The 24,644-nt window shown below is 39.2% G+C and overlaps 1 protein-coding gene across 6 annotated transcripts in view; it reads right to left on the reverse strand.

Annotated features, from left to right (window-relative positions):
- LOC138803181 (centriolin-like) overlaps positions 1-24,644 on the reverse strand; it is an 86,627-nt gene that overhangs the window by 30,242 nt on the left and 31,741 nt on the right. For all 6 annotated transcript variants that reach the window (XM_069987031.1, XM_069987030.1, XM_069987032.1 and 3 more), the window contains 12 exons: positions 24,225-24,378; positions 22,485-22,705; positions 17,686-17,862; positions 14,242-14,376; positions 11,166-11,311; positions 9,292-9,499; positions 8,014-8,193; positions 5,637-5,816; positions 4,779-4,895; positions 4,357-4,501; positions 3,824-3,975; positions 1,141-1,330 (listed from right to left, as the gene is read on the reverse strand). In XM_069987031.1, coding sequence (XP_069843132.1) covers positions 1,141-1,330; positions 3,824-3,975; positions 4,357-4,501; positions 4,779-4,895; positions 5,637-5,816; positions 8,014-8,193; positions 9,292-9,499; positions 11,166-11,311; positions 14,242-14,376; positions 17,686-17,862; positions 22,485-22,705; positions 24,225-24,378 — 2,005 coding nt within the window. The remainder of the gene's footprint in view (positions 1-1,140; positions 1,331-3,823; positions 3,976-4,356; positions 4,502-4,778; positions 4,896-5,636; positions 5,817-8,013; positions 8,194-9,291; positions 9,500-11,165; positions 11,312-14,241; positions 14,377-17,685; positions 17,863-22,484; positions 22,706-24,224; positions 24,379-24,644) is intronic.

Genomic DNA, 24,644 nt, shown 5'->3' on the forward strand with positions numbered 1-24,644 from the left:
AGAGTTGCTCAAGTGGTAGAGTGCCTGTCTAGAAAGTCTGAGGTCCTGACTTCAAACTCAAATACCACCAAAAAGAAAAAAAAGATATTGATTCAAATATTTTCAGCAACCAGCATTTGAGTTTTTCTTATGCCCATTAATTCATACAATCTTCCTGGCTATCTTGTATATAGTATGATTACATGATGAGGGTGCTTGCTTCATATTACATAGACGATCATCGGAGACATGCAATGAGACCAAACAGGCTCAGCACTTAACTGCATGGATGTGTAACAACATTCTTCCATGTGACGTTTTGTTACTTATCTCCCTTAAAAGCAGGAACTATGTTTATCACTAACAACAAAAAAGCAAGCACACAGCACATGATCAGTAAACAGTTTCTATCTTTTGTAGTTTTGAGGATTAAATCTAGGGTCTTAAACATACTAGAAAACCGAACTCTATTGTCACCATATCCCCATACCAATAAATAGTTGTTGAACAAATGATAGTATGCTCATTTATATATCAACAGTCTCAGAGCAGCAAAAATAATTTGCCTATAATCATACAGTTACATCTGGGTCTGACTCTTCTCACTAACGCTTTGAAAGACAGACTTTGATAACTGTCTTCGAGGCACAAATCAATGACTTAATACAAGGATGCAAAATCCCAGGCTCCAAGATTACAAACAAAGCTGCTGCTCAGCTGACTTGAAGGAAGCAGGATGAAAAAAAGTTCCAGAAAAGGAGTGCTATTTGACAACCTGGGTTTTATTAAAGGATGGATAGCAATTGGTTTGAAAGAAGGAGGAAGGAAAAAGACATTCCAGACAGTGGTCTGGAGCTGAGTATATCATCTCAGTGATAAACAGCTAACTTGATGAGCATGCATGAGGCTTTGGGTTCAATCCCCAACAATGAGGGAGGAAAATAGCCAAGAGCTGAGGAATCTGGCACACTGTAATAATCTTATGTTGTCAGGTATGATATGGGATATAAGACAGAGGTCACTGGCCAAGATGGGATCAGAGAGAATATTATTATAGAGCAAGCTAAGGAGTTTGGACTATGTCTATGGATCTTAGGGTACCAATAAAAGTTTATTAAACAGACAAGAGAAATGCAACTTCTCTTAAGTGATATGACTTACCTCTGTTTGAAAATGATTTATACAATTTACTTCTGATGGGTGAATAGACCCAGAATCCTGCAGCAGGAGGAGGCCCACTGCTGTCGTTCCCCTCTGGTGGGCCAGCCCATGATTTCTTAAGAGGAGTCGAGGCTGTGTACTTTAGGCCCACACCAGAGTCCTTGGTGGCCTGGGAACCGTGGCTGGAAACCTAAAAGAAATGATAGAGAGACCATACACTATTGTGGATGCTCTCCTACCTGAGCCACTCCCCCAGCCCTTTTTCATTTTAGTTATTTTCAGGTAGGGACACATGTTTTTTTTGCCAGGGGCTAGCCTTGGACTGCAATCTGCAACTTATGGCCTCCCAAGTCGTTGGGACCATCCAACACCACATTCAGCTTCCTGACTAAGATGGAGTCTTACTAATATTTCAGCCTAAAATCTTGATCCTTTCAATCTCCTCCACCTCTTTAGTAGCTGTGATTAAAGGCATGTATTACCAAGCTTATTTTTTACTAAAGTGAGAAAGGATTACAGAGTTCCATACACACGGCTCAGTTAATTCACATCTCTTTGATCTGTGAAAGTGAAGGGCTAAAAGTGTGGTAAAAGCAACCAAACTGATCTATTTATTTCTAGAAATTATTTAAGAATGTCCATCTCCTATTCTGTCTTTTGGTACAGTTTTCTAGGAAAAGCAAGTCCTTGACCACACCAAAATGTTGACTGGGATTATTTTATGCCACAATACTCCATGAGAGAGATGAAACAAATTTTTCTTAAGAGGTCATATTCCTGGGTATCAGTCTTTCTTCTTTTTGTATTCACCTTCACTAGTAGTTTTCTGCCTTTCCTTAACCCAGAAACTGAGACCAACAAAACCCCAACAAATATTCCAGGGAACCGGAGACATTAACTTCCTGCTGTCCTGGGAGCCTGGCAAGGTTTGAAAGTTCACTCTGCTATTTTCTCAACTTCCCAGCCTGGAGGTCTATCCTTGAAGCCTGCACCCAGCTCAAGATTGTAATGCTTTGCTCTAATTTACATCACTTTCACCTCCAGACTGGCTGTACATAGGATATTGGCTTCTTTCAGATTTCTAGGAGAATCTGTCTCTGCTCTTCAGGTTCTAGTTAAGTCTAGGTCCCTGGGATCTAGTGTGTCTGAACTGCTTCTCCCTGACTCCCTGTTCTCCAGCTGAGTAGTGAAATGTTACCCAGCACCTCCGCTTTAGATGCATATTGCTCAAACTCCAATCCTCACTTCTCACATCAGGCACCAAAATCTGACCATTTTGTCTCCCTTCACCAACTTTTTTTTTTTTTGCCTCAACTTGGGGTCTGGGTGCTGTCCCTGAGTTCTTTTGCTTAATGCTAATGCTCTACCACTGTGAGCCACCGTACTCCTTCCAGTTTTCTGGTGGTTAACTGGACATAAAGAGTCTTACAGACTTTCCTATCTGGGCCAGCTCTGAACTATGATCTTTAGATCTCAGCTTCCTGAGTAGATAGGATTACAGGTGTGAGCTACCAGCACCCAGCTTTTGTCTCCTTTTGATCCATCAGTCCTACCTCTTTCCTTCTAGCTCTGCTGATCTGGGTCTGGCTTCTTCTATCCTTCATTTGAATGAGTTTAAACAGTAACACAAAAAGTCCATCTTGTTACAAGCCTAGCTTCCATACTCAGCTAGAATATTCTTCTAAACTCTGATCATAAATACCCTCTTCCCCTTTCCTCAGACATAAGTAATTTAAAAGGATTTTATGGTCCTTTTGAAAGAAGCATGATCCCAATCTATTTTCAAGCTTTTTATTTTTCATAGTTCCCAACAAACCCTCTAGCCCTATAAGGTTCCTTGCCATAGCTAAACCTATCCCCCTCTTCTACACAAGTTGTTTCCTTCCTGTCTGCTTGCTAAGTGCTGACCTCGCCCTCCTACTCCTACACATGAAGCTTTCCTCCGCCTTTTTTTTTTTTTTTTGCTGGTCCTGGGCCCTGAACTCAAGGCCTGAATGCTACCCCTGAGCCTCTTTGTGCTCAAGACAGCACTCTACCACTTGAGCCACAGTGCCACTACTGGCTTTTTCTGTGATTAACGGAGCTAAGAGGCTCATGGGCTTTTCTGGCTTCAAACTGCCATCCTCAGATCTCAGCCTCCTGAGTAGTTAAGATTACAAGTATGAGTCACTGGTGCCTGGCAAGCTTTCCTTCTTAAGCTTCCTCACGAGATGAAACCCTAACACCTCTCAGAACTTAGATCTACAAGTCACATGTATGTGACTGTTGAGCAATTACACTGGCATGGCCCATGAGTTCTTTGAGAGGAGGGGCTGTATATTTATGATGGTACTGCCCAGAACCTGGCCTGAACTTTAGTAAATACTGCTAAAAAGAAATGAAATCTTGGTACCTATTTTTCTGTCTGAGCCTTCAAATAACACATTTCTACCTGCTCTCTGGGCTCTTATATAGCAGCCTCTGTCAGGGAACCCCACAACAGACTAGCTGACAATGAAAAAACCAATTACCATCATCCATGAGAAGACCCTCTTTTCATGTCAATGGTAAAAAAAATGAAAAACCTCAATGCATGGCTTAGTGTAGAAATGTTCTCAGCACCTGTTCCCAAATTTAAGGAAGGGGGTAATGTCACATTGTTTTCAATTGTATACAATTACAGAACCACAGACAGAATTCCTACTTTTGATGATGATGGTGGTGGCAGCATATAATACCAATAGCCTCGTCTTTTGAAAGGATCTGCTATGCTGCTGATGTAATCATTCTGAAAAGAAACTTCCTGTCGGAGTTGAGCGATTTCTTCTAAAATATTTTCAAAGCCTCCTTTGTTATCTGTAAGGAAAGCCATCCCATAAAATTGGCATGAAATCATGTACTTTCTCTCAACAAACAAGAACTAGTGAGTTTTGTCAGTTTATCAATGGTGACTTTCAGCCTGCCTGTGGCTAACTGGATTTTGCTAACTCTAAGAGGACAAACACATTCTTCAGTCCACAAACTACAAAGTGGTTTAGAGAAAGCAAACATCTGTAAGCATCCCCTCTAAAATTAATTCACAATCTGTCTCTCTGTAATCAAATCTCTCAATATTATACTTAACCAAAATGTCTTCCAAATTTCTTTTAATTTGTTAAGTAATTACTCAGCTATCCACCCAGGAATGATGTTAATTTTATAACTACAAAAACACAAAATCAAAGCTTAATACTTTACCAGCTCCAGTAAGGTCTAGTAAGTTCCGAAGCCTTGTGATCTCTACCCTTTGCCTCTCCATTGTCTCATTCAACTTCTTGATTTCTAGCACTTGTAAGTTTGATCTTCTAGTACCTACATCTGCTTTTTCCATCTCAACCTGAAACTATTAAAAAATACAAAGTTTTCAATGAGTGAATTACTTCCCAGATATATTTATCCTTGCAAGCTAATTATAATTCTTTAATTTTTATTTACTTTTACCAATGAGGAAGCTACCTTACTTCTTATATTTATACTGTACTGTATCTGACACACAGTGGAGGATGAAGTACTGATAATTGCTCTTCACTGCACAATGAAATATCACTTTCAGTATTTTAGTATTTCAGTCACAGAGGAGGACCCAGTAGAGACAAGAGGTTTCAGATACCAATACTGACCTGTTCCTCTCTCTCCCTGAGAAGATTCTGCAGGAGCTCAATTTCTGCTTCTGCTCGGGTCAGGTCCTCAGCCGCTTGTGCTGCCTTCCTGCTGAATTTCTCTGCTTCCTGGAACTCCTACTGGGACAGAGTATGAGAAGGGCACAATGACATCTCAGGTGGTTATCTTTATTCTTCCTGATTCTCCTGCTTTTGTCAGACTGCAAGCCTGTCTGTCCCAGGCACATATGGTGCCAAGCTCCATCTAACTTATATGGTCCTCAATGCTGGGCAGCCTGTCCTGCTCCAACAGGGACAAAAGGGCAGGGACTGCATCAAAAGGAACAAGAGCTTTTTCTTTACTGCTTTATAGTCATCTATGATTGATGTTTCTTTGGCCTCTCATCATTACATATATTTTTTTTTCATTTTTTTCCTCCTATGATCTACTATCTTAATCTCAGTACCCAAGCCCTATAAAGCACCATAACAAACATGACCTTAGTTAGCACTTTATGTGGTAACATTTTTATTTAACTGCACAATGAAAACTTCGAGGTTAAGAGGGATTATATATCAAGCCTCAACACTTCTGTTCAAGTAAATATTGACAGTAATCTCCCTAAGAAGACCTCTTACACTGTAAAATAGGGATAAGGGTTTCATTTGATGGTTCCTTTCAGGACTCCATAGAGTCAGAGGGCCATAGCAGCACAAAGTAAATTCTTTGGAGTTTCAATAAGGAAAAAAAAAATCATCATGTCTAAACAAGAACACAACTTACAGTGACATAAAATAACAACAGACCAACAGGTACAATTTGCTGTATTTTTTTCACCTCCGCACTGGTGGAAACATGTTTTGATCACATGGACTAACCTCTACACGCTCCTGGTTTATTTTCATAACAGTTCCATGCAGGGACTTGAGCTGGTCTTTGGCAATGGTGAGCTCAGCTGTAGCTAGTTTATCAGAAGCAGCCACAACTTTCTTCAGATTCTTCAATTCATTATCTAAACCAAGAAACTGCTCCTGAGATTTGGCATCTTCATATTTCTTCTAAAATAAAAGAACCAATCCTTAAGTTGATAAACTATTTGGTAGCAATTTGAATTAAGAAGTTCCAAGTATATTTTAGATATGAGATCCTTGTCTGATGTACAGCTAGTGAAGATCATCTCCCAATCTGTGGGCTTTCTATTTATCCTGTTAGCTATGTCCTTTGCCATGTAGACACTCTGCAGTTTAATGCAAGCCCATTTATCTAGCCTTCCTTTGATTTGTTTCTGGATCTTTACTTAGGAAGTAAAATTAAGCAAAATTAAGCCAGACCCAAAGAACATAGGCTGCATGGTTTTCCTCATTTGTAGTAACTAAAATATGTCTAGGGTATTCTTAGTAGAGGATCACAATGGCTCAATAGCTACATGAATATGACTATATATAATGATGCTTATCAAAAAAATGGAAATGGAAATCCAAGAAATGGAAACGAGGTTTTTTTTTTATTGTACTGTTTACAGATATTTATTCTCCCCGCCCTTTGGTTTATTCCCTGTTGTTACTGTTGTTTATTTCTGTACCCTTTGTCTTGTATATACATTTATCTGACTTGGGGAAGAGAAGGGGAATCACAGAAATGGTGGGACAAAGAGTGAACCAATCTAACAGTGAAACTCATCAGACACTATGTTGGAAATGAACTTTACAACTTAGGGGGGAGGGAATGAGGGGGAAGTGGGTGAAAATGAAGGAAGGGGGTAACACTGATCAAAAAGAAATATACTTATTACCTTACTTATGTAACTATTACCCCTCTGTATATCACCTATACAATAAAAATTTAAATTTAAAAAAGTAAGCTCCAGAAGGGCAGGGATTCTGTTTATGACTGTAGACCCCATGTCTAGAACAAAATCTGACACATAGTAGGTGCTTCATAAATATCCACTGAAAAAATAATCTCAAAAACTAGGATACATTTTCTTATTCAAAAATTTAGATGGTCATAAATTCATCCAGTCATTAAAAATATTTCTTAGTATCATCAATAATCAATGGATATATGAATCTTCAAGATCATTGAAAATCAAGCCTAGGGTGTATGTGGTAAAGAAAGAGCATGGCATTTTGAGGGACTGAAAAGAACATTGTGAGGAGTGAGTGAAATAGGCAGATCATGCAGGGTCTCATAGGCTTAAAGATTTCATTCTGTAAGAAAATGAAGACTCTAAAGGAGAGGAGGGATTGATAATAGACAATTGATAGTAGGAGGTCATGAATAGAATGGGGAGATCTTTCAGGTGACCACCAGTTTTTCTAGAAGAGAGATGGCTAGACAAGGGTGATAGTATCAGAGAAGGAAAATGTACGTATATTCCAATTATACCCTGGGAGTGAACTCAACAAGTCTTGGAAACCATATGTGCTTGGTGATCAGGAGATTATAGTGCTATCCTGGTTGGGTCTCACACACACACACACACACACACACACACACACACGGGCACACACACACGGGCACACACACACACGGGCACACACACACGGGCACACGCATGTGCGCGCGCGTGCATTTTTTTCCTCCTCCAGGAATACCTAGCATGGGTTCAGACTCAAGGAAAGTAAGTAACTTCAGTTTGTCAGGGAAGATAGTATAAAGGATTGAGAATATTTGTCAAAAAGAGTTCAGTGGCATACAAGGGAATTTAAGTTGGACAAGAAGGAAATAAAGAAAGGAAGGGTTTAACAGAATGAGTGAAGAGTGAACTAATGAACTGGACACTAATAAGGTTGAGAAATGGTTAGTGCAGTGGTAGGTAGGCAGAGGTTATTGTCAGAATGTCACTTTGTAATTATAGAAGAAGTAAAGGAATTCTTGAATTTAACAAGATCCAGGATGTGTCCATGGAGGTTGAGGAGATAGTGATAGGCCATCAGAAAGGCTAGGCAGAATAAAAGATGGAGAGTTTAAAGGAAGTTTTTCATAGGTCCAAATGGGGCAAGGAATTTCAAAAGAGCAAACTCATCCTATTATCAATTTAAGTATCATCTAATTGACTCTGATGTCAACCCTTAATTTGCCAATTCTTGGTGACATCTATCATTGACACTCTGGTCTCAGGACCTTGACTAAATGACAAGCATCCATGTCTCTTTGAGGTCAGAGTTAGCTCGGTGCCAGCATGCAAAGAAGTGAATGTGGACCACTCCTCTCAACTAACACAACTGCAACCACTGGGAATGACATTCCTACCTTTTTCTCTAACTCGTGGAGATGAGCCAGAATTCTCTCCTTCTCTTCATCAGCTTCCTGAAGTTGGAGATCTGTGAGGCCTTGAATTTCTTCCATGTTCTTTAGATTTTCTTGCAAATAGTGAATTTCATTTTCCAACTGCCTGATTTTTGCATCATGTTGTCTTTTATCAAAATTAATCTGTAAAAATATAAAATTTCAAGGATTTATTTATGAGACAGATTCTCAATTTATAGCTCAGGCTGGCTACAAAAGAACTTGTTACAGAATTCTCTTTTATTTAACTATAGGTTGTAATACAATTTTGTACTAGGAAGTTATAGGGAACCATTTTTTTTTAAGGGGTAGTGGTAGAATGGGCCTTGTGCTTGCTAGGCAGGTTCTCTACCATTTGTGCCAAATTTCCAATCCTTTTCGCTCTGATTATTTATTTATTTATTTTTGTCAGTCGGTTGTGGGGCTTGAACTCTGGGCTTGGGCGCTGTCCCTGCGCTCTTCAGCTTGAGCCACAGTGCCACTTCTGGTTTTCTAGTGGTTTTTATTGGAGATAAGAGTCTCACGGACTTTCCTGCCTGGGCTGGCTTTGAACCATGAGCCTCAGATCTCCATAAACCACCAGAAAACTGAAAGTAGTGCTGTAGCTCAAGTGGTAGAGTGCTACCCTTGAGCTGAAGAGCTGAGGGACAGAGCCCAGGCCCAGAGTTTTTGTTGTTGTTGTTTCTTGTCAGTCATGCGGCTTGAACTCTGGGCCAAGGTACTGTCCCTGAGCTCTTCAGCTAAAGGCTAGCACTCTACCACTTGAGCCACAGCGCCACTTCGGGTTTTCTGGTGGTTAATTGGAGATAAGAGTCTCACAGACTTTCCTGCCAGGGCTGGCTTTGAACCACAATCCTTGGATCTCAGCTTCATGAGTAGCTAGGATTACAGCTATGAGCCAATGGCGCCCAGGGCAGGCCCAGAGTTTAAACACCAAGACCAACAAAAAAAATAAAATAAAATAAAGGATTCTGGCACCACATTATACTGAATTAAATGAATTTTTTTTTATCAGCCTATATATCATGCTTCTGCAAAGGAAACTGTATTACAAATAGGCTTGACTTTGTGTCATCAACAACCACAATCAGGGTTGGATTGTAACCATACCCTGTTAGACTTGTTATGAGTGAAAATAACAATTATTGCTGAATTTACATGAGAAAGAAAGCATAATAATTTGCTCAAAACCATTAGTATTTGCTAAGTGCTGCTTCCAGTAGCCTTTTGCTCTTTTCTTACTCTAGCTTCCAGGGCTCTTTCGCAGGCCTGCCTGAACTCTTCTTGTCCATTTGCCAGTTTCTCTTGCTGCAGAACCATTTCTTCCTGGAGTTTCCTTTCTCTCACTTGTGCTTCTTCTCTTTCCCACTGGGAGCGTGCAAGTATTTCATTGAATTGTTTCTGTAAGTCAGCAAGACTTTTCCCTAAGACATCAGAAGGATTCTGGATCCTGGTAAGAAAAAAAAAAGGTGTTAAAAATGTGACATTTTACTTTTGATGTTCAATGCAAAGGAGCTGTTAACATTAATACAACTAGTAAAAAGAGATGTGCAGAAGGACTGGTGTCAACCTTAGCAAATCATTAAGTACAATCCTAAGTACAAATCTGTGTTTCAGCAAATGAAATACACCATCTGACAGCACAGGCTCCTATAAGGCTTGAATAACCTGTTTTCTTTTTTTTTTTCTTTCTTTTTTTTTTTTGTCGGCCGTGGGGCTTGAACTCTGGGCCTGGGCGCTGTCCCTCAGCTCTTCAGCTCAAGGCGAGCGCTCTACCACTTGAGCTACAGCGCCACTTCCGGTTTTCTGGTGGTTTATTGGAGATAGGAGTCTCACGGTCTCTCCTGCCCGGGCTGGCTTTGAACCACGATCCTCAGATCTCAGCCTCCTGAGTAGCTAGGATTACAGGCGTGAGCCACCAGCGCCCAGCTTGTTTTCTTTTGATATGTGTTCTCTGGTTAAAATGGATAATGTGACCCTACTTCTTTTTTTTGGGGGGGGGGGTCCAGTCGTGGGCCTGAACTCTGGGCCTGGGCACTGTTCCTCAGCTCTTCAGCTCAAGGCTAGCGCTCTACACCACTTGAGCCACAGCGCCACTTCCGGATTTTTTTCTTTTTGCTTATGTGGTGCTAGGGAATCGAACCCAGGGCCTCATGCATGCAAGGCAACTGCTCTACCACTGAGCCACCTTCCCAGCCCCATGACCCTACCTTCTTGACCATATATAATGAACATTCAAGAAAGATTTTGAAATACCTTTTTCAAATAGTATCAAAAAGTATAAAAGATGTAAAGTGGCCAGGCACCTGTAGCTCATGCCTATAATCCTAGCTACTCAGGAGGCTGAGATCTGAGGATCACAGTTCAAACCCAGCCGGGGCAGGAAAGTCCATAAGATTCTTATCTCCAGTTAACCTCGAGAAAACCAGAAGCAGCACTGTGGCTAAAGTAGTAGAGCAAACTAGCCTTGAGCTGAAGAGCTGAGGGGCAGTGGCCAGGCCCAAAGTTCAAGCTCCATGACTGACAAAAAAACAAACAAAAAAAGATGCAAAGTAAAATAAAAATAAAAATAAAGCTAGGTGCTCACACCTATAATCCTAGCTACTAAGGAGGCTGAGATCTGAGGATTGTGGTTGGAAGCCAGCCTAGAAAGGAAGTCTGTAAAATTTTCAATTAACCACCAAAAAACCAAAAGAGTTGAGCAATACTCAAATAGTAGAGTGCTAACTTTAAGGTAAAAATAAAGTACTAATGACAATTTGAATTACATGATCTTGTATCAGAACCTTTTGGAAAAATCATTAAGGAAAACTTTCCAAAAGAAATCAGCCCTATGTAACTTGTGGGCAGGGATGGAAAGGAGAAACTGGGAGAAAGTGAAGGAAGGGGTAACATTGTCCAAAAATAGAAATGTACTCATTACCTAACTTATGAAATGGTAATCCCTCTGTATACCACCTTAATAATAACAATAAAATTATATTTGAGTAAATAAAGGGAAAAAAAGAAATCAGCCATTGCTAGAACTTAGGAAGGCAGTTCACCATGGACCTTCATACTTAACAAGTCTGGGGTTGTGAAACACTGTATGCACAGAGTTCTTGAATTTCCCTTACCTCATTTCCCCAGCTCCTAATTTCAGTTTTCTCCGGAGCTCATCCACACGAGCTGCCACTTCTTCAGGGCGAATCAAACCATCAACTACATGGTTAAGATGATTCTGGAAATCTTTGAGTTGCTGTTTTAACAGGTTATTATCATCCTATGGAGGAGGTAACATGGAGAGAATCTGTTATTTGTGTGCAAATTTTCAGTGTTAACAAATGAATGAACATTGTCTGAAGCACAGAGGATAATTCAGACAATGTCAAATAAAATTCAAATAAAAGTCACTAAAATTTCCCCTAAGTTTGATAGAAATGATTCAACATCATAAGCTACTGATTATATTCTCCTGAATATTTATATTATTTGAATGGCTAATCTACTTCAAACTCAGTGTGATACTGTTGAGCACTATGGAGAATAGAACTGCAATTAACATGTTATTAAGTATCTTCACCATCTGGAATCCTTTCATCTATGTCCCTACCCATTACTGAGCTAGCTTTTTCTATATTACAGACGGTCCCCTCATTACAGTTATTTTGAATTTTTTCTCCAGGGCTGGTGGTATGTGTTACATTTCCCATGAAGGTGGGCAGTGAAAAGCCTCAGCTCCCAGTAAGCCAGGTCATCAGGATGGTGAAACATGATTCTCTGTGTGTGTGTGCTGGTACTGAGCCTTGAACTCAGGGTCTGATCACCATCTTTGCTTTTTCACTCAAGGTTGGCACTCTACCACTTTTGAGCCACACCTCTATTTTTAACTTTTTGATGGTTAGAGACAAGAGTTTCATGGACTTTCCTGCCTGGGCTGTTTTTATACTGTGTTACTCAGTTCTCAGCCTCCTGAATAGATAGGATTACAGGTGTGAGCTACCAGCACCAGCTACCAGCATCCACAAAAATGCATTTTTGTCTCCCATTATATTTCCAATAAATTACACAAGCTATTTACATTTTATTATAAAATATGATTGTGTTCTAAGCACATAGGTGTTCTAAGCAAATTTGTAAGCTAGGTTACACTATAATGTTCAGTAGGTTAGGAATATTAAATGCATTTAATTTCCTATATTTTCAATTTAAGGTAGGCTTATCAGGATGCAATCCCATCATAAATTGAGGAACTTCTGTACTATCTAATCCTGGTCACAAGTGATCTGCCTCAGGCCAGCCAAAAGGAAAACAAAAATTGTGTCTAAAATTTGAAGCAAGATTCAGTACAGCAAGTACTGAATAAATTCTGGAACTTAAAAGATTTTCCATCTTAGGACTGGTCCATGATGAACTGAACACAATATTCAGAGAACTAGGAAAGGAGAAATGAAAGAGCCATGTAGCCTCTAAAAGACTGGTAGAGTGATTCTGGTTTCTAGCAAGTTATTTCTTTTTGTGAGCTAGTACCCTGAGGTTTTGTTTCCTTTTATCAAAATGATTTCTACAAAATATAAATGTAGAGTGGGTGTAACCTGTATTCTTGCTGAGGGAACCAGCTTCATAGAAAGCTGACTGTGGTTTCTACCTTTGAGAGGATATCTCCTGAAGATTATATTTTAGGTTTTTTTTGCTGTAAAAGAAAGTTCACTGAAGATTTACAAATGACATAAAGATATATGAGGTTTTCTTTAAAATATTACAATCAGAAAAAAGGTAGATTTAATGAAATGTTGACAACTGTTAAAACTTGATAATGGAAAAATAAAAGGGCATAGACTCATCTTTTTGTGATTGGAGAATTTCCACAGTGAAATTAAAATCTAGAAGACTCAAATATATACACACAAATGCACCCTACCTTCTCTTACACAAGAACACATGTACATCCTTTATGATATTTGCTTCACAAGTGGAACTAATAGCAGTCAAATTTAAATTTTAGGTTATCAGATTTTTTTTTTTTTGGTCGGTCATGGGGCTTGAACTCTGGGCCTGGGCGCTGTCCCTCAGCTCTTCAGCTCAAGGAGAGTGCTCTACCACTTGAGCTACAGCGCCACTTCCGGTTTTCTGGTGGTTTATTGGAGATAGGAGTCTCACGGTCTCTCCTGCCTGGGCTGGCTTTGAACCGCAATCCTCAGATCTCAGCCTCCTGAGTAGCTAGGATTACAGGCGTGAGCCACCAGCGAGCGCCTGGCTGGTTATCAGATTTTTTTAAAAAAACTTTCTGAAAAAATATGTGAAGAATATTTGGAAAAGGGTCTATCTGAATGACCTTTTGGAGGCCTTCCCCCAATCCTTATCAATTTTTCCCCTTTATTTCTGGTAATACCAGCTCTACTTCACCCAGACAAGCAGTCCCTGACCACATAAAACAGGGAGATCTGAGTACTGGTTCATGTATGTGTTATATATTTGTTTTGAGGGAGTTATCTGGAATAGCCTGCCCAACTACTTCTATGACTTTTGAGAACAGCTATAAAAACATTCTGTTAGGAGCTAGGAAGGTGGCTTAGTGGTAGAGGATTTGCCTTGCATGCATAAGGCCCTGGGTTCGATTCCTCAGCACCATATAAGCAGAAAAAGCCCAGAAGTGGCACTTTGGCTCAAGTGGTGGAGTGCTAGCCTTAAGCTGAAGAGCTGAGGGACAGGGTTCAGGCCCAGAGTTCAGGCCCCACGACCGACAAAAACAAAACAAAGCAAAACATTCTGTTATACTTTCTCAACAATTACAAAATGACTGCCTTTTAAATAACATCATCTCTGAGAGGAAAACTGTGAAACCATTTATGATTGGTGACCACCATAGTTAAATTCATAGGTAATTACAAAGGTAATTCAGTGGAAGAAGGATATACCAATAGAATAATTTTAGCTGAGTCTGGTGACAAATCTGTTTCTAGGAGAAATACAAAGGGTTACTTTCATCTGTGAATTTACACAGCATGATGTTCACTATGACACTGCCTCCATTTCCTGTACCATCATGTTATAGGAGAATACAGGTAATGGTAGTACCCCACCCAGACTTCTCTGTTTCTAATAATACAAGTTGTTAATACATGTTAGAACAGGAGACTAAATGCTTGATTGAAGTCATCACCATTTTTGGTTGTCCGTATCTGAATTATATTCAGAACAAGTCAGTCATACCTGTAGCTGTTTAAGTTGTGCACGGAGCTCACTGTTTTCTTGTTCCTTTTCTTCTGAGAACTGGGCTTTTCCAAGGGCATTCTTGAGGGATTTTCTTTCCTTCTCAAGTTCTGCTTGAAGTGCTGAATGTTCCAACTATTGTCAGAAGAAGAAATAATAGAAAAGTATAAAACATCAGAAATTTGGGATCCTAACAGGCATTAGTATGTTTATATATATGCATAAACCTGTAGTTTTATCTTTATACTTTTGAAAAATAAAAAGTTCAGGATCATTTCCCCACATATTCAGCCCTTAAACTACTAACTTAAAACTTGAGGAGTGAGCAACAGAATCTGCTCAGCCAAATCAGAATCTTCCAAGGGAGCCCTAAACATCTATATTTAAAAGCAAATAGTGGTCCTAAAATAATCATATCAAAATCACGTGGCATGTCTGTTAAAAAGGTAGAGGCATCTGGGTGTCGAGGCACATGTCCATAATCTCAGCATCTGGGAGACAGAGGCAGAGGGTGGAGATTTCAATGACAGGCTGAACTATACAGTGAGAGACCCAAGCAACTGGAAAGGCTCAATCTCAAACTTATGGGTCAGAATCTCTTGTTTAGGGACCAGTGAATTAATATTGTTGCAGTGTACTAATCAGATTTACAGATCTGTAGATCAGGCAGAAAAGATCTTTTATGCTCAATATTCTCAATGTATAGTTTGAAGACCAATCCTTGCGGTCTCAGTATTAAGGGGTGGAAAATCTCTTTCAGTAACAAGTCAGACAGTAAAAAGGCATACACACATACACCCATATACACACAAACAGACACACACACACACACACACACACAAATATGTAAAAGACATATGCACAAAAATTTAGTGGAAGTACAAATGACAAATACATCATCCAAACTAATAAGGGCCCACTTGAAAAAGAGAGGAGAATTTATAAGGAAATGCCATTTAGAAACCATATGTATTGGGGGCTGGGAAGGTGGCTCAGTGGTAGAGCGCTTGCCTTGCATGCATGAGGCCCTGGGTTCGATTTCTCAGCACCACATAAGCAAAACGAAAAAAAGCTGGAAGTGGCACTGTAGCTCAAGTGGTAGAGCACTAGCCTTGAGCTGAAGAGCTGAGGGACAGCACTCAGGCCCAGAGTTCAGGCCCCACGACCGGACACCCCCCCCCCAAAAAAAGAAACCATATTTACTATTATTTGAAAATAGGTCTTTTCTTGTACTTTGTTTTCCCCAACTTCCTGTTTTCTATGCTGATCTTGCCAACTATAGTTTTGTAAAACATGGTACCTGAGAGATATAACTGATTCTTGTCAAGTTACTGGTATTTGATAAGTAGTGGATCACAGTAGCAAAATTACTATAAAATACAGACATTTTTAGTTCCTTTCAAAATCAAATGAGTGTTCTTTCACATGCATTTCTGAGATTCAAACTATCTGATTAGCTAAATGTGGTGAATATATCTATCATTCTCACACTCAGGAGTAAAGAAAGGAAGATCACAAGTTTGACACTACCTAGGGCAACACAGTAAAACCCTATCTCGAAAAGCAAACCAAACAAAAAAAATCTTATTTCACTTCATATGAACACATATTGATAGTTCCCATGCACCAGGAACTGAAAAAGAGAAACAAGCAGACAGTGTGGTTATTCACTGAGCTCTGAGTCTGGTTAGAATGGTAGGGAGCCACATAAAGATATTATCGTGCAAGTGCAAAATGCCTAACTAAGCAAAGGTTACAGGAAAACCTAAGTAGAGTCCTGGAGTCAGCTTTTCACCAGACATAAAAAAGCTAGTAGTAGGGCTTCCTGCAGAAAGATAAAGCCATTTGAATAACAATCTAAAAAAATTGTTTGTCAATGATGGAAATGAACTATACAATTGAGCAGAGGGAAGTCAGGAGGGGAAAAACTGGAGAATGAGGGAGGGGTTGACACTGTACAAAAGGAAATGCATTACCTGACCTATGTAACTCCTCTGTACATCACCTTTACAATAAAATTTTAAAATAAAAAATAAATGATTTTCTCAACAAGTGAACTGTAAAGTTAGAGATAATCAATAAAAACTGGTACATCTAAAATAATTCTGTATACATGTATATGTTAACATATATTTATGTGCATGTGCATATACATAATACACATTTTTTTTTCTTTCTTCAGAGTACTCAGTCTGGGACTTAAACTCAGGGCCTGGGCACTGTCCCTAAGCTTTTGTGCTCAAGGTTAGTGCACTACCAACTGAGCCACAGCACCACTTCGGGCTTTCAGTAGTTAATGGGAGTTAAGAGTCTCATGGTCTTTTCTGCTTGGGCTTGGCTTCAAATGACAATCCTCAGATCTTAGCCTCCTCAGTATCTACGATTAAGGTATAAGCCACTGGAGCTTAGTAAAAAATGTATTTTAAATTTGATAAAGAGTATATTATAGCTAGCCTCTACTTTTTGCCTTTACATCTCACCCTGTTTTCTTACTCTTCTCTGTTTATGCCTTTAATTCTGGAGACATACTGTTAGCACTTTAATATTTTGCTTTTTCTCTCCTATTCTTCTGTCTAGATCACTCAATCCTTCCTGACACTACCCTGTTCATCCTTCAAGCTTTAGCTGAAAACATAATTTCTTTTTTTTAGGCTGGTTCTAAAGTTTTAGCTAAGGGCCTTGTCCTTGTTAGGCAAGTACTCTTATCACTTGAATGATGTCTTTAGTCTTTTTGCTTTATTTACAGAAACATGTTTTGGCTGGGTCTGTAGGATGGTCTTTTCTAACTATCTCCCTTCCTTTGCTATAGTATTCTGTCTCTTTCTTCTTCACCTATGTCCTGTGGTTTGTTAGCCCACAGGACATGCCTGTTTGTGATTATGCCTGTTTGGTCTCTACAACATTCACAGTCAACAAGCCAACAACCAATAACGAATCAATGATATTTATCGAGGGATATTTTCCTTGAATTTACAGGTATAACGAACTAGTAGATCTTTTAACTAACCATAAAAGGAAACAAAAATAAAGTTTAACATCAACTTAAAAGAAGTCTCTTAAAGCTATTCTGGGAAAGGAAAGCTGACGAGGTGTTTTTATAGACATTGATCTTACTTATCCTTGTCTTTCACAGAAGGATAGGCTGGGAGACTCAAGAGCCATAAAGTGATTTGCCCATGTACTCACAGAGATAGTATCTGAACTCAGGATGTCTGATTCCAAAAACGTGTCTTTCCCTACACTCCAAATATGTTATATTGAAAAGTACTTAATATTAAATTGAAATATGATTTTTAGCATGTATTAGTTGTATAAAGAGATTTTATCATATATTTCTGTACATGCATATAATGTACTTTGATGATATTCACTCCCTCTCGTCCAGAAGTAAGGTATCTTGAGCACAGGCTTCATCGTTTCTAGTTGGTGTATGGTCCTACTTACCTGAGTAAGACTTGTGAGTTTTTCCAACTCTTCCTTGAGCTTGTTGCTTTCAGCATCCCTTAACCTTAGCTGAGCCTCTAGCTCAGCCTCATAGGCATTGAGATCTCCTTGAGTCTGCTGCAGGGATGCATTTACTTCATGTTGCTCTTGGAGGGCACTTTCTAGCTCTGCCAGCTCCTGGAAGAAGACCAGAAAGTTTACTGCACATTCCTCACAGTGCTGCTTAAACATCTGTAAGTCGTTGTAAGTAACCTGAGCACAGTAAACCCAGTGCTGATGCCTGGCACAGAAAATTTTAATTTGCCACCTGATGAAATCTCAGGCTATGCTCATACTAGCTGGAAAATAAAATCCTAACCCAATATAATCAGAAAGGTCAGTAAGCTATCAACATGTTGCTTTCTAAAGTAATATGATTTTTTTTTTTTTAAAAACAAGGAAGACAGGAGGCACAAAGAAATTTAAGGCCTACTTTCCATTAGATACTGGACTAAATGTTTTTATTAGTTTCCAGAATAATGAATTCCTACAAGTCAAAGAAAAGCCAAGGCAATAAAACAGAAAATAAGAATATAGAATTCACTGAAGAGGAAATATGAATGGAAAATAAAGAAAAAGAAGTCTGTTCAGGGCTGGGAAGGTAGCTCAGTGGTAGAGTGCTTGCCTTACATGCCTGAGGCCCTGGGTTCGATTCCTCAGCACCACATAAGCAAAAAGAAAAAAGCCAGAAGTGGCAGTGTGACTCAAGTGGTGGAGCACTAGCCTTGAGCTGAGGAGCTGAGGGACAGCGCCCAGGCCCAGAGTTCAGGCCCCACGACTGACCACCCCCCTCCCCCCAAAAAAAGAAGTCTCTTCAGCTAAATAAAATACTCCTGTATATGGAATATCAAGGAACAAATTAAAATAACCATAAGGAAATAATTAGGAACATTTAGAATGTGGGACAAACTGGGCTGGGAAGGTGGCTCAGTGGTAGAGCGCTTGCCTTGCATGCCTGAGGCCCTGGGTTCGATTCCTCAGCACCACATAAGCAAAAAAAAAAAAAAAGCCGGAAGTGGCGCTGTGGCTCAAGTGGTAGAGTATTAGCCTTGAGCTGAAGAGCTGAGGGACAGCACCCAGGCCCAGAGTTCAGGCCCCACAACTAGACCCCCCACCCTCCCCCCCAAAAAAAGAATGTAGGACAAACCACAGCATTAGCAGCCTGGGTTCTACATTCACTCTTTTTCACTATATGAGAGGCTTCTTGGGAAAACATGGTTCAGATGAAGGGATGATGCTATGATGCCTGTAACTAATGAGCATGACAGAAAACTATGGATCTATGGACAAATACAGCAAAATATTAAGTCTAAGAGGGCTCATAGTCATTGAACTATTCTTTCAATTTTTCTGTTAAAAGCAAAAATTTTTATAATACAAAATGGGGGAAAAGATGCCATTTAGAATGTAACATAGCTATGCATTGGTGGCTCACACCTGAAATCCCAGCTACTCAGGAGGCTGAGACCTGAGGATCATAGTTCGAAGCCAGTCTAGGCAGCAAAGTCCATGAGACTTTTTTTTTTTGGGGTCCGGTCGTGGGGCCTGAACTCTGGTCCTGGGCGCTGTCCCTCAGCTCTTCAGCTCAAGGCTAGCACTCTACCACTTGAGCCACAGCACCACTTCTGGCTTTTTTCTTTTTTTGTTTTTTGCTTATGTGGTGCTGAGGAATCGAACCCAGGGCCTCTGGCATGCAAGGCAAGCACTCTACCACTGAGCCACCTTCCTAGCCCCTCCATGAGACTCTTATCTCCAATTAATCACCAGAAAACTGGAAGTAGCACTGTGGCTCAAAGTGGTAGAGAGCTATCCTTGGGCAACATGGCTCAAGAGACAGTGCCAGGCCCTGAGTTCAAGCCCCATGACTGAGCAAAAAATAAATAAATAAATAAAAAATGCAGCAGATTGGTAAACATGAAGCCTGACGTGCTGCATTTCTTGTCAGATGTGGTAGCACACTTCTGTAATCCCACTACACAAGAGGCAGATGCAGAAGGATTCTGACTATAAAGGATAGCCTGAGCCAATAGTAAACAAAAATAAATAAATTTAAGTTTAAATATTACATTTCCTGAGTCTGATAATTCTTCTATATTTACTCCAGAAAATGTCTTTATTCTGAGAAATCACATACTGAAATCTATAGGGGCAAAGATGCATGACATCTGTAACTAATTCTCAAATGGCTCAGGAAAAAAGTCTACTTAAGCCAGGTGCTGATGGCTCACACCTGTAATCCTAGCTATTCATGAGGCTGAAATCTGAGCATTGCAGTTCAAAACCAGCCAGGGCGGAGGCAGAAAAGTCTTTTGTGAAACTCTTATCTCCAATAAAGCACCAGAAAGCTGGAAGTGGCACTGTGGCTCAAGTGGTAAAGCACTTGCTTTGTGCTCAAGAGCTGAGGGACAGAGCCCAGACCCAGAGTTCAAGCACTATGACCGACAAAAAATAAATCAAATAAAATCAAATAGGTGCAGGGTTTCATGCCTGTTATCCTAAAGTATGTGGGAGGCTGAGACTAGGAGTATAGTACCAGGTCAGCCTGGGCAGAAAAATACATAAGAAGTCATCTCTAAGGAAGGAAGCTAGATATGGTGGTCCACACACTTATGATACCAGCAACACTGGATGGGAAGCCTAAAAGTAGGTGCTCCAGTGCAAGGCAGCAGGTGAGACCCTATCCTAAAAACAATCAGTTAAAAGCAGGGTTAGAGGCATGGTTCAGGGTATCATAACAGTTTAGCAAACGTGTAAGGCCCTGAATTTAAACTCTATATAGCCCCTCCACTAAAAAAAGCATATAAATCATGTAAAAATTAAGTATGAGAGAAAAAGTGAATTGGAGACTGAGCAAAGCAAAATGTGAATTAAATAAATTAAGTACTTAAAAAATAAAAGCAAGGTGTTAGCAACAACGTGGTAAAATTTAAGTACTCAGATTGCTGGTGGGAATAGAAGCTGATAGAATCACTACGGACAATAATTTGACAAGATTCTATGAAGAGAATTAAGGATACACACACTCTCTGGCTCACAATTCTACTTCTGATCATAGTCCCCTGTGTTAGTTAGCTTTCTGAGACAACCAAGTTAAAAAGAGGAAGATTTATTTTGCCATGGTTTCAGTCCATGGTTGCTTTTGGCCCCACTGCTTTAGGCTAGTGATGGCACATTAGATCATGGAAGAGGCCTACTCACCTCACGGCAGTGAGGCAGCAAAGAAAAAGAAAAAGGAGAGTCTGAGGTCCCAATATCTCCTTCAATGTCCTAAACTTCCTTCCACTAGGCATTACCTCTTAAAGGTTCTGCCGTTTTCCCATAATGCCACAGGCTGAGGACCAAGCCTTTAATATGCACCTTTTAAGCCATTTATGCTAAGTACACAGTCTGCAAGCTCAAGATGCACACAGAATGTTACATTCAGAATAGTGAGTAATAGCAGAAGATTATAAACAACCCAAGTGTCCTCCAAAAGGAGAATGAATAAATAATAACTTTGTGGAATGTACATACAATGGGATGTTACATACATCAATAAGAATAAGATGGAGCCCCATGTCTCAATGTATATAAATTCTCAATAAGCAAATATGAAGGAAGAAAAGAAGCAACAATGAATATGTACACTGTAACACCTTGGAGCACCGATTGCTTACGGAACATATAAAACCACATGCATATGTGTCCATGCATGTATTTATATAAAATAAAAGAACAGAGAAACAGGAAAATAACTATATTCAGGGTTGTATTACTTTTGGGAAAGGAGTTTACAGAGATTTTCACATATATATATACATATATATATATGTATATATATATGCAATATATTTGCAATGCCTTATTTCTTAAGCTGCATTGTAAGAATATAAAGTTAAATGTATTTCTGATACTTTTTATATGCTGGAGGGTTTTTATATTTAAAAATATGAATTACAGCCAGACTCTGGTGGCTCACACCTATAATCTTAGCTACTCAAGAGGCTGTGATCTGAGGATGGTGGTGGTTCAAAGCCAGCCGGGGCAGGAAAGTCCATGAGACTCTCACCTCCAATTAACCCCCAGAAAACCAGAAGTGGTGCTGTGGTGCAAGTGGCAGAGTGCTAGCCTTGAGCTGAAGAGCTGAGGGACAGCACTCAAGCCCATAGCTCAAGCCCACAACTGACACCGACAAAAATAAAAGAAAATTATATATATATATATATATATATAAAAATAAATGCAATTTCCGGAAAGCAGCTCTTATGAACATGAAATTTGGGGAAACCTTTAGTAATAACAATATCTACCAAAAACCTAAAACAGAATAAGTGAAATTTCCTAATGAGTAGACAACAAATTAGAAAAGCGTAATTTACAGCAATGCCTGTCTTCATGTAGAATACCAAAATTAATATTGCCTCTATTATAAAGTAATAACAATAAAATAAGCTACAATGTGCTTTATAATTCTTCTGCAAATAATAAAAATACAAGCTTTCATATGGTATTCTGGTTAGATAAAGTAGGATTGTCTTTACAGTTATTATCAACAATACCTTTCAGGGACAGAAATAGAGTCAAAATAATCTTCCCTTTCTTAGCAAAGGAAAAATAATGATTCCAAATGTTTCACAGTTAAAGAAGAAAAATCCCACCAATTAAAAAAAAAGTACCCAATAGCCACTATTACTTTTTGTCACTTATTTCTAACTCTTTCAAATGTCTTAATTTGGATATCTACTACTGAAGCTAAGGAAAATGGAAGGAACAAATCCTACCTTCCGCATGTTTTCTGCATCTATGGCAACTATCTCCAGTTCATCCCTCTCCTGCTGGACATCAGACAGTCTCTGCAGCAGCGTCTCTCTCTCATTCTGTAGCTGCCTACACTCATTCTGGGCCTTAGCTGCCTGGTCTTTGATGGTCCCGAGGTATTCCTGCAGCCCACTGATGACACCTTCTAAATCCTTCTTCAGAGCTTCATTTGCTGCTATCTGGCCTAAATCAGATGGAAAGAATAATAATGTATATTTTAGAAGTATTATTTTGTCTCCTCAGCAATTAGTTACTAAGTAAAATTCTAAGCTTATAATTATATCCTATCATAGTTTTCTGTTTCAAGATATAATGGTAATTTTCTTCTATTATATGTAGTATAGGAATATTAATCAGGTTAAATATACAAATAGTATTTGGAATATATTCACAGAATGCTGAAAAAGTTCATGCTGTAAAATGTTTAAATTATTTCTAAATGAAAAAACAAAAAATGTGTAGCAGAACTGTGAATTCTTGTTGCTGAGTACACAAAGCAAAAGTACTCAAAAATCAAGATGAATCCAAGACAGGCATCATAAACATGTAACCTGAAAACTTAAACCAAAACCAAACATTTTTGTTGCCAAATACTTTGTAAACACTTCTTTTCAATCCTCCAAACTGATCAAGATAGAAATAACCTGTTCAAGGTGACACAGAATGGCCAAGCAGGGACTTGCTCTTTTTCACTGATCTTAGCTTATACTTTTCAGTCTTCTATTTCCCTCTGCCACTGTTTTAGAAATCTTGAAAAAAAAATTTTTTTTTCTGGTACTAGGGCTTGAACTAGGACATAGGCACTATCCTTGAGGTTTTGTTTTGTTTTTGTTTTGCTTAGGCTAGTGCTCTACCACTTGAGTTACAGCTCCATTTCTGGCTTTTTTGTAGTTAATTGAAGATAAGAATCTCAGACTTTCTTGTCCAGGCTGGCTTTGAACCACAATCCTCAGATTTCAGCCTCTTGAGTAGCTAGGATTATAGGTGTGAGCCATTGGGCACACAGTTCTATTTTTACTTTTCAAAATCATATTTTTTATGCTTTTTGATACTATTTTTAAAAGACATTTGAGTCTTTCTTGAGTGTTCATCATATATAAAATGTCAAGTTTAAACTTGCCTTTCTGAAGTGGGAAATAAATTTCTTAATATACTGCTAAGATACTGGATTTCCTAGTGCTAACAGAATTTGCTTTGTGTTTTATACATTGGAGACAATTGTGGCAGAGCTTATCATCATGCACTGACTTCATTCTTGCCTACTCAGTAGAATAACCTGACTCAGTAGGCATCAATACAACAAAACATCATTAAAAAGAAAACATTTTTTAGTTTTCAACATAGTTTGGGGACCAGGTGCCAGTGGCTATGCCTGTAATCCTGCTACTCAGGAAGCTGAGATCTGAGGAGCCCACCTTGAAGCCAGCCCGGGCAGGAAAGTCCATGAGACTCTTATCTCCAATAAACCATCAGAAAACAGGAAGTGGCACGGCAGTGCAAGTGGTAGAGTGCTAGCCTGAGCTGAAGAGATGAGGGACAGCGCCTAGGCCCAAAGTTAAAGCCCTGCAACCACCACCACCAACAACAAAAATAATTTTGGGTATTTTGCAAACACTTTTATATCAAAGCACTAACTGGTGAACCATACATATCTGTTTGGGTATCATTTTTTTTTGTTACCTAAAATCAAATTAAATTCTCACCATCTGTAAGTTGTTGTTCAAGATCCTTAATCTCCTCAGTCTCCTTAGCAATTCTAGAAAGTATATCATCCAAACGGCTTTCCAGTTGTTTGTACTGCTTGTTCATAGTGTCAAGCTGTTGTTCTTTACCCCTTTTTTGTGCCTTCACATGAGACTGAAACGAAAAAAAAAAAAAAAACAAGCCCAAGTTACTTATATTTTATAATAATCCTTAACAATAGGGCCTTGTACATTCTAGGCAAGTACTCTACCACTTCAGTTATGTCCAGAACTCCTAAACAACATTTTGTTGTTGGTGGTAGTGGCAGTGGCGGTGAAGACAGCATTGTCTGTTTTTGCTAAACATTTTTAAATGAAGAATACAAAATAGAACCAATTACCTATCTACCCTTTCATTTTACAAATGAGCAAACCCAGTGT

This window comes from Dipodomys merriami, unplaced genomic scaffold (assembly GCF_024711535.1).
Source record: "Dipodomys merriami isolate MVZ:Mamm:240054 unplaced genomic scaffold, mDipMer1.0.p SCAF_336, whole genome shotgun sequence".
Classification (NCBI taxonomy): domain Eukaryota; kingdom Metazoa; phylum Chordata; class Mammalia; order Rodentia; family Heteromyidae; genus Dipodomys; species Dipodomys merriami.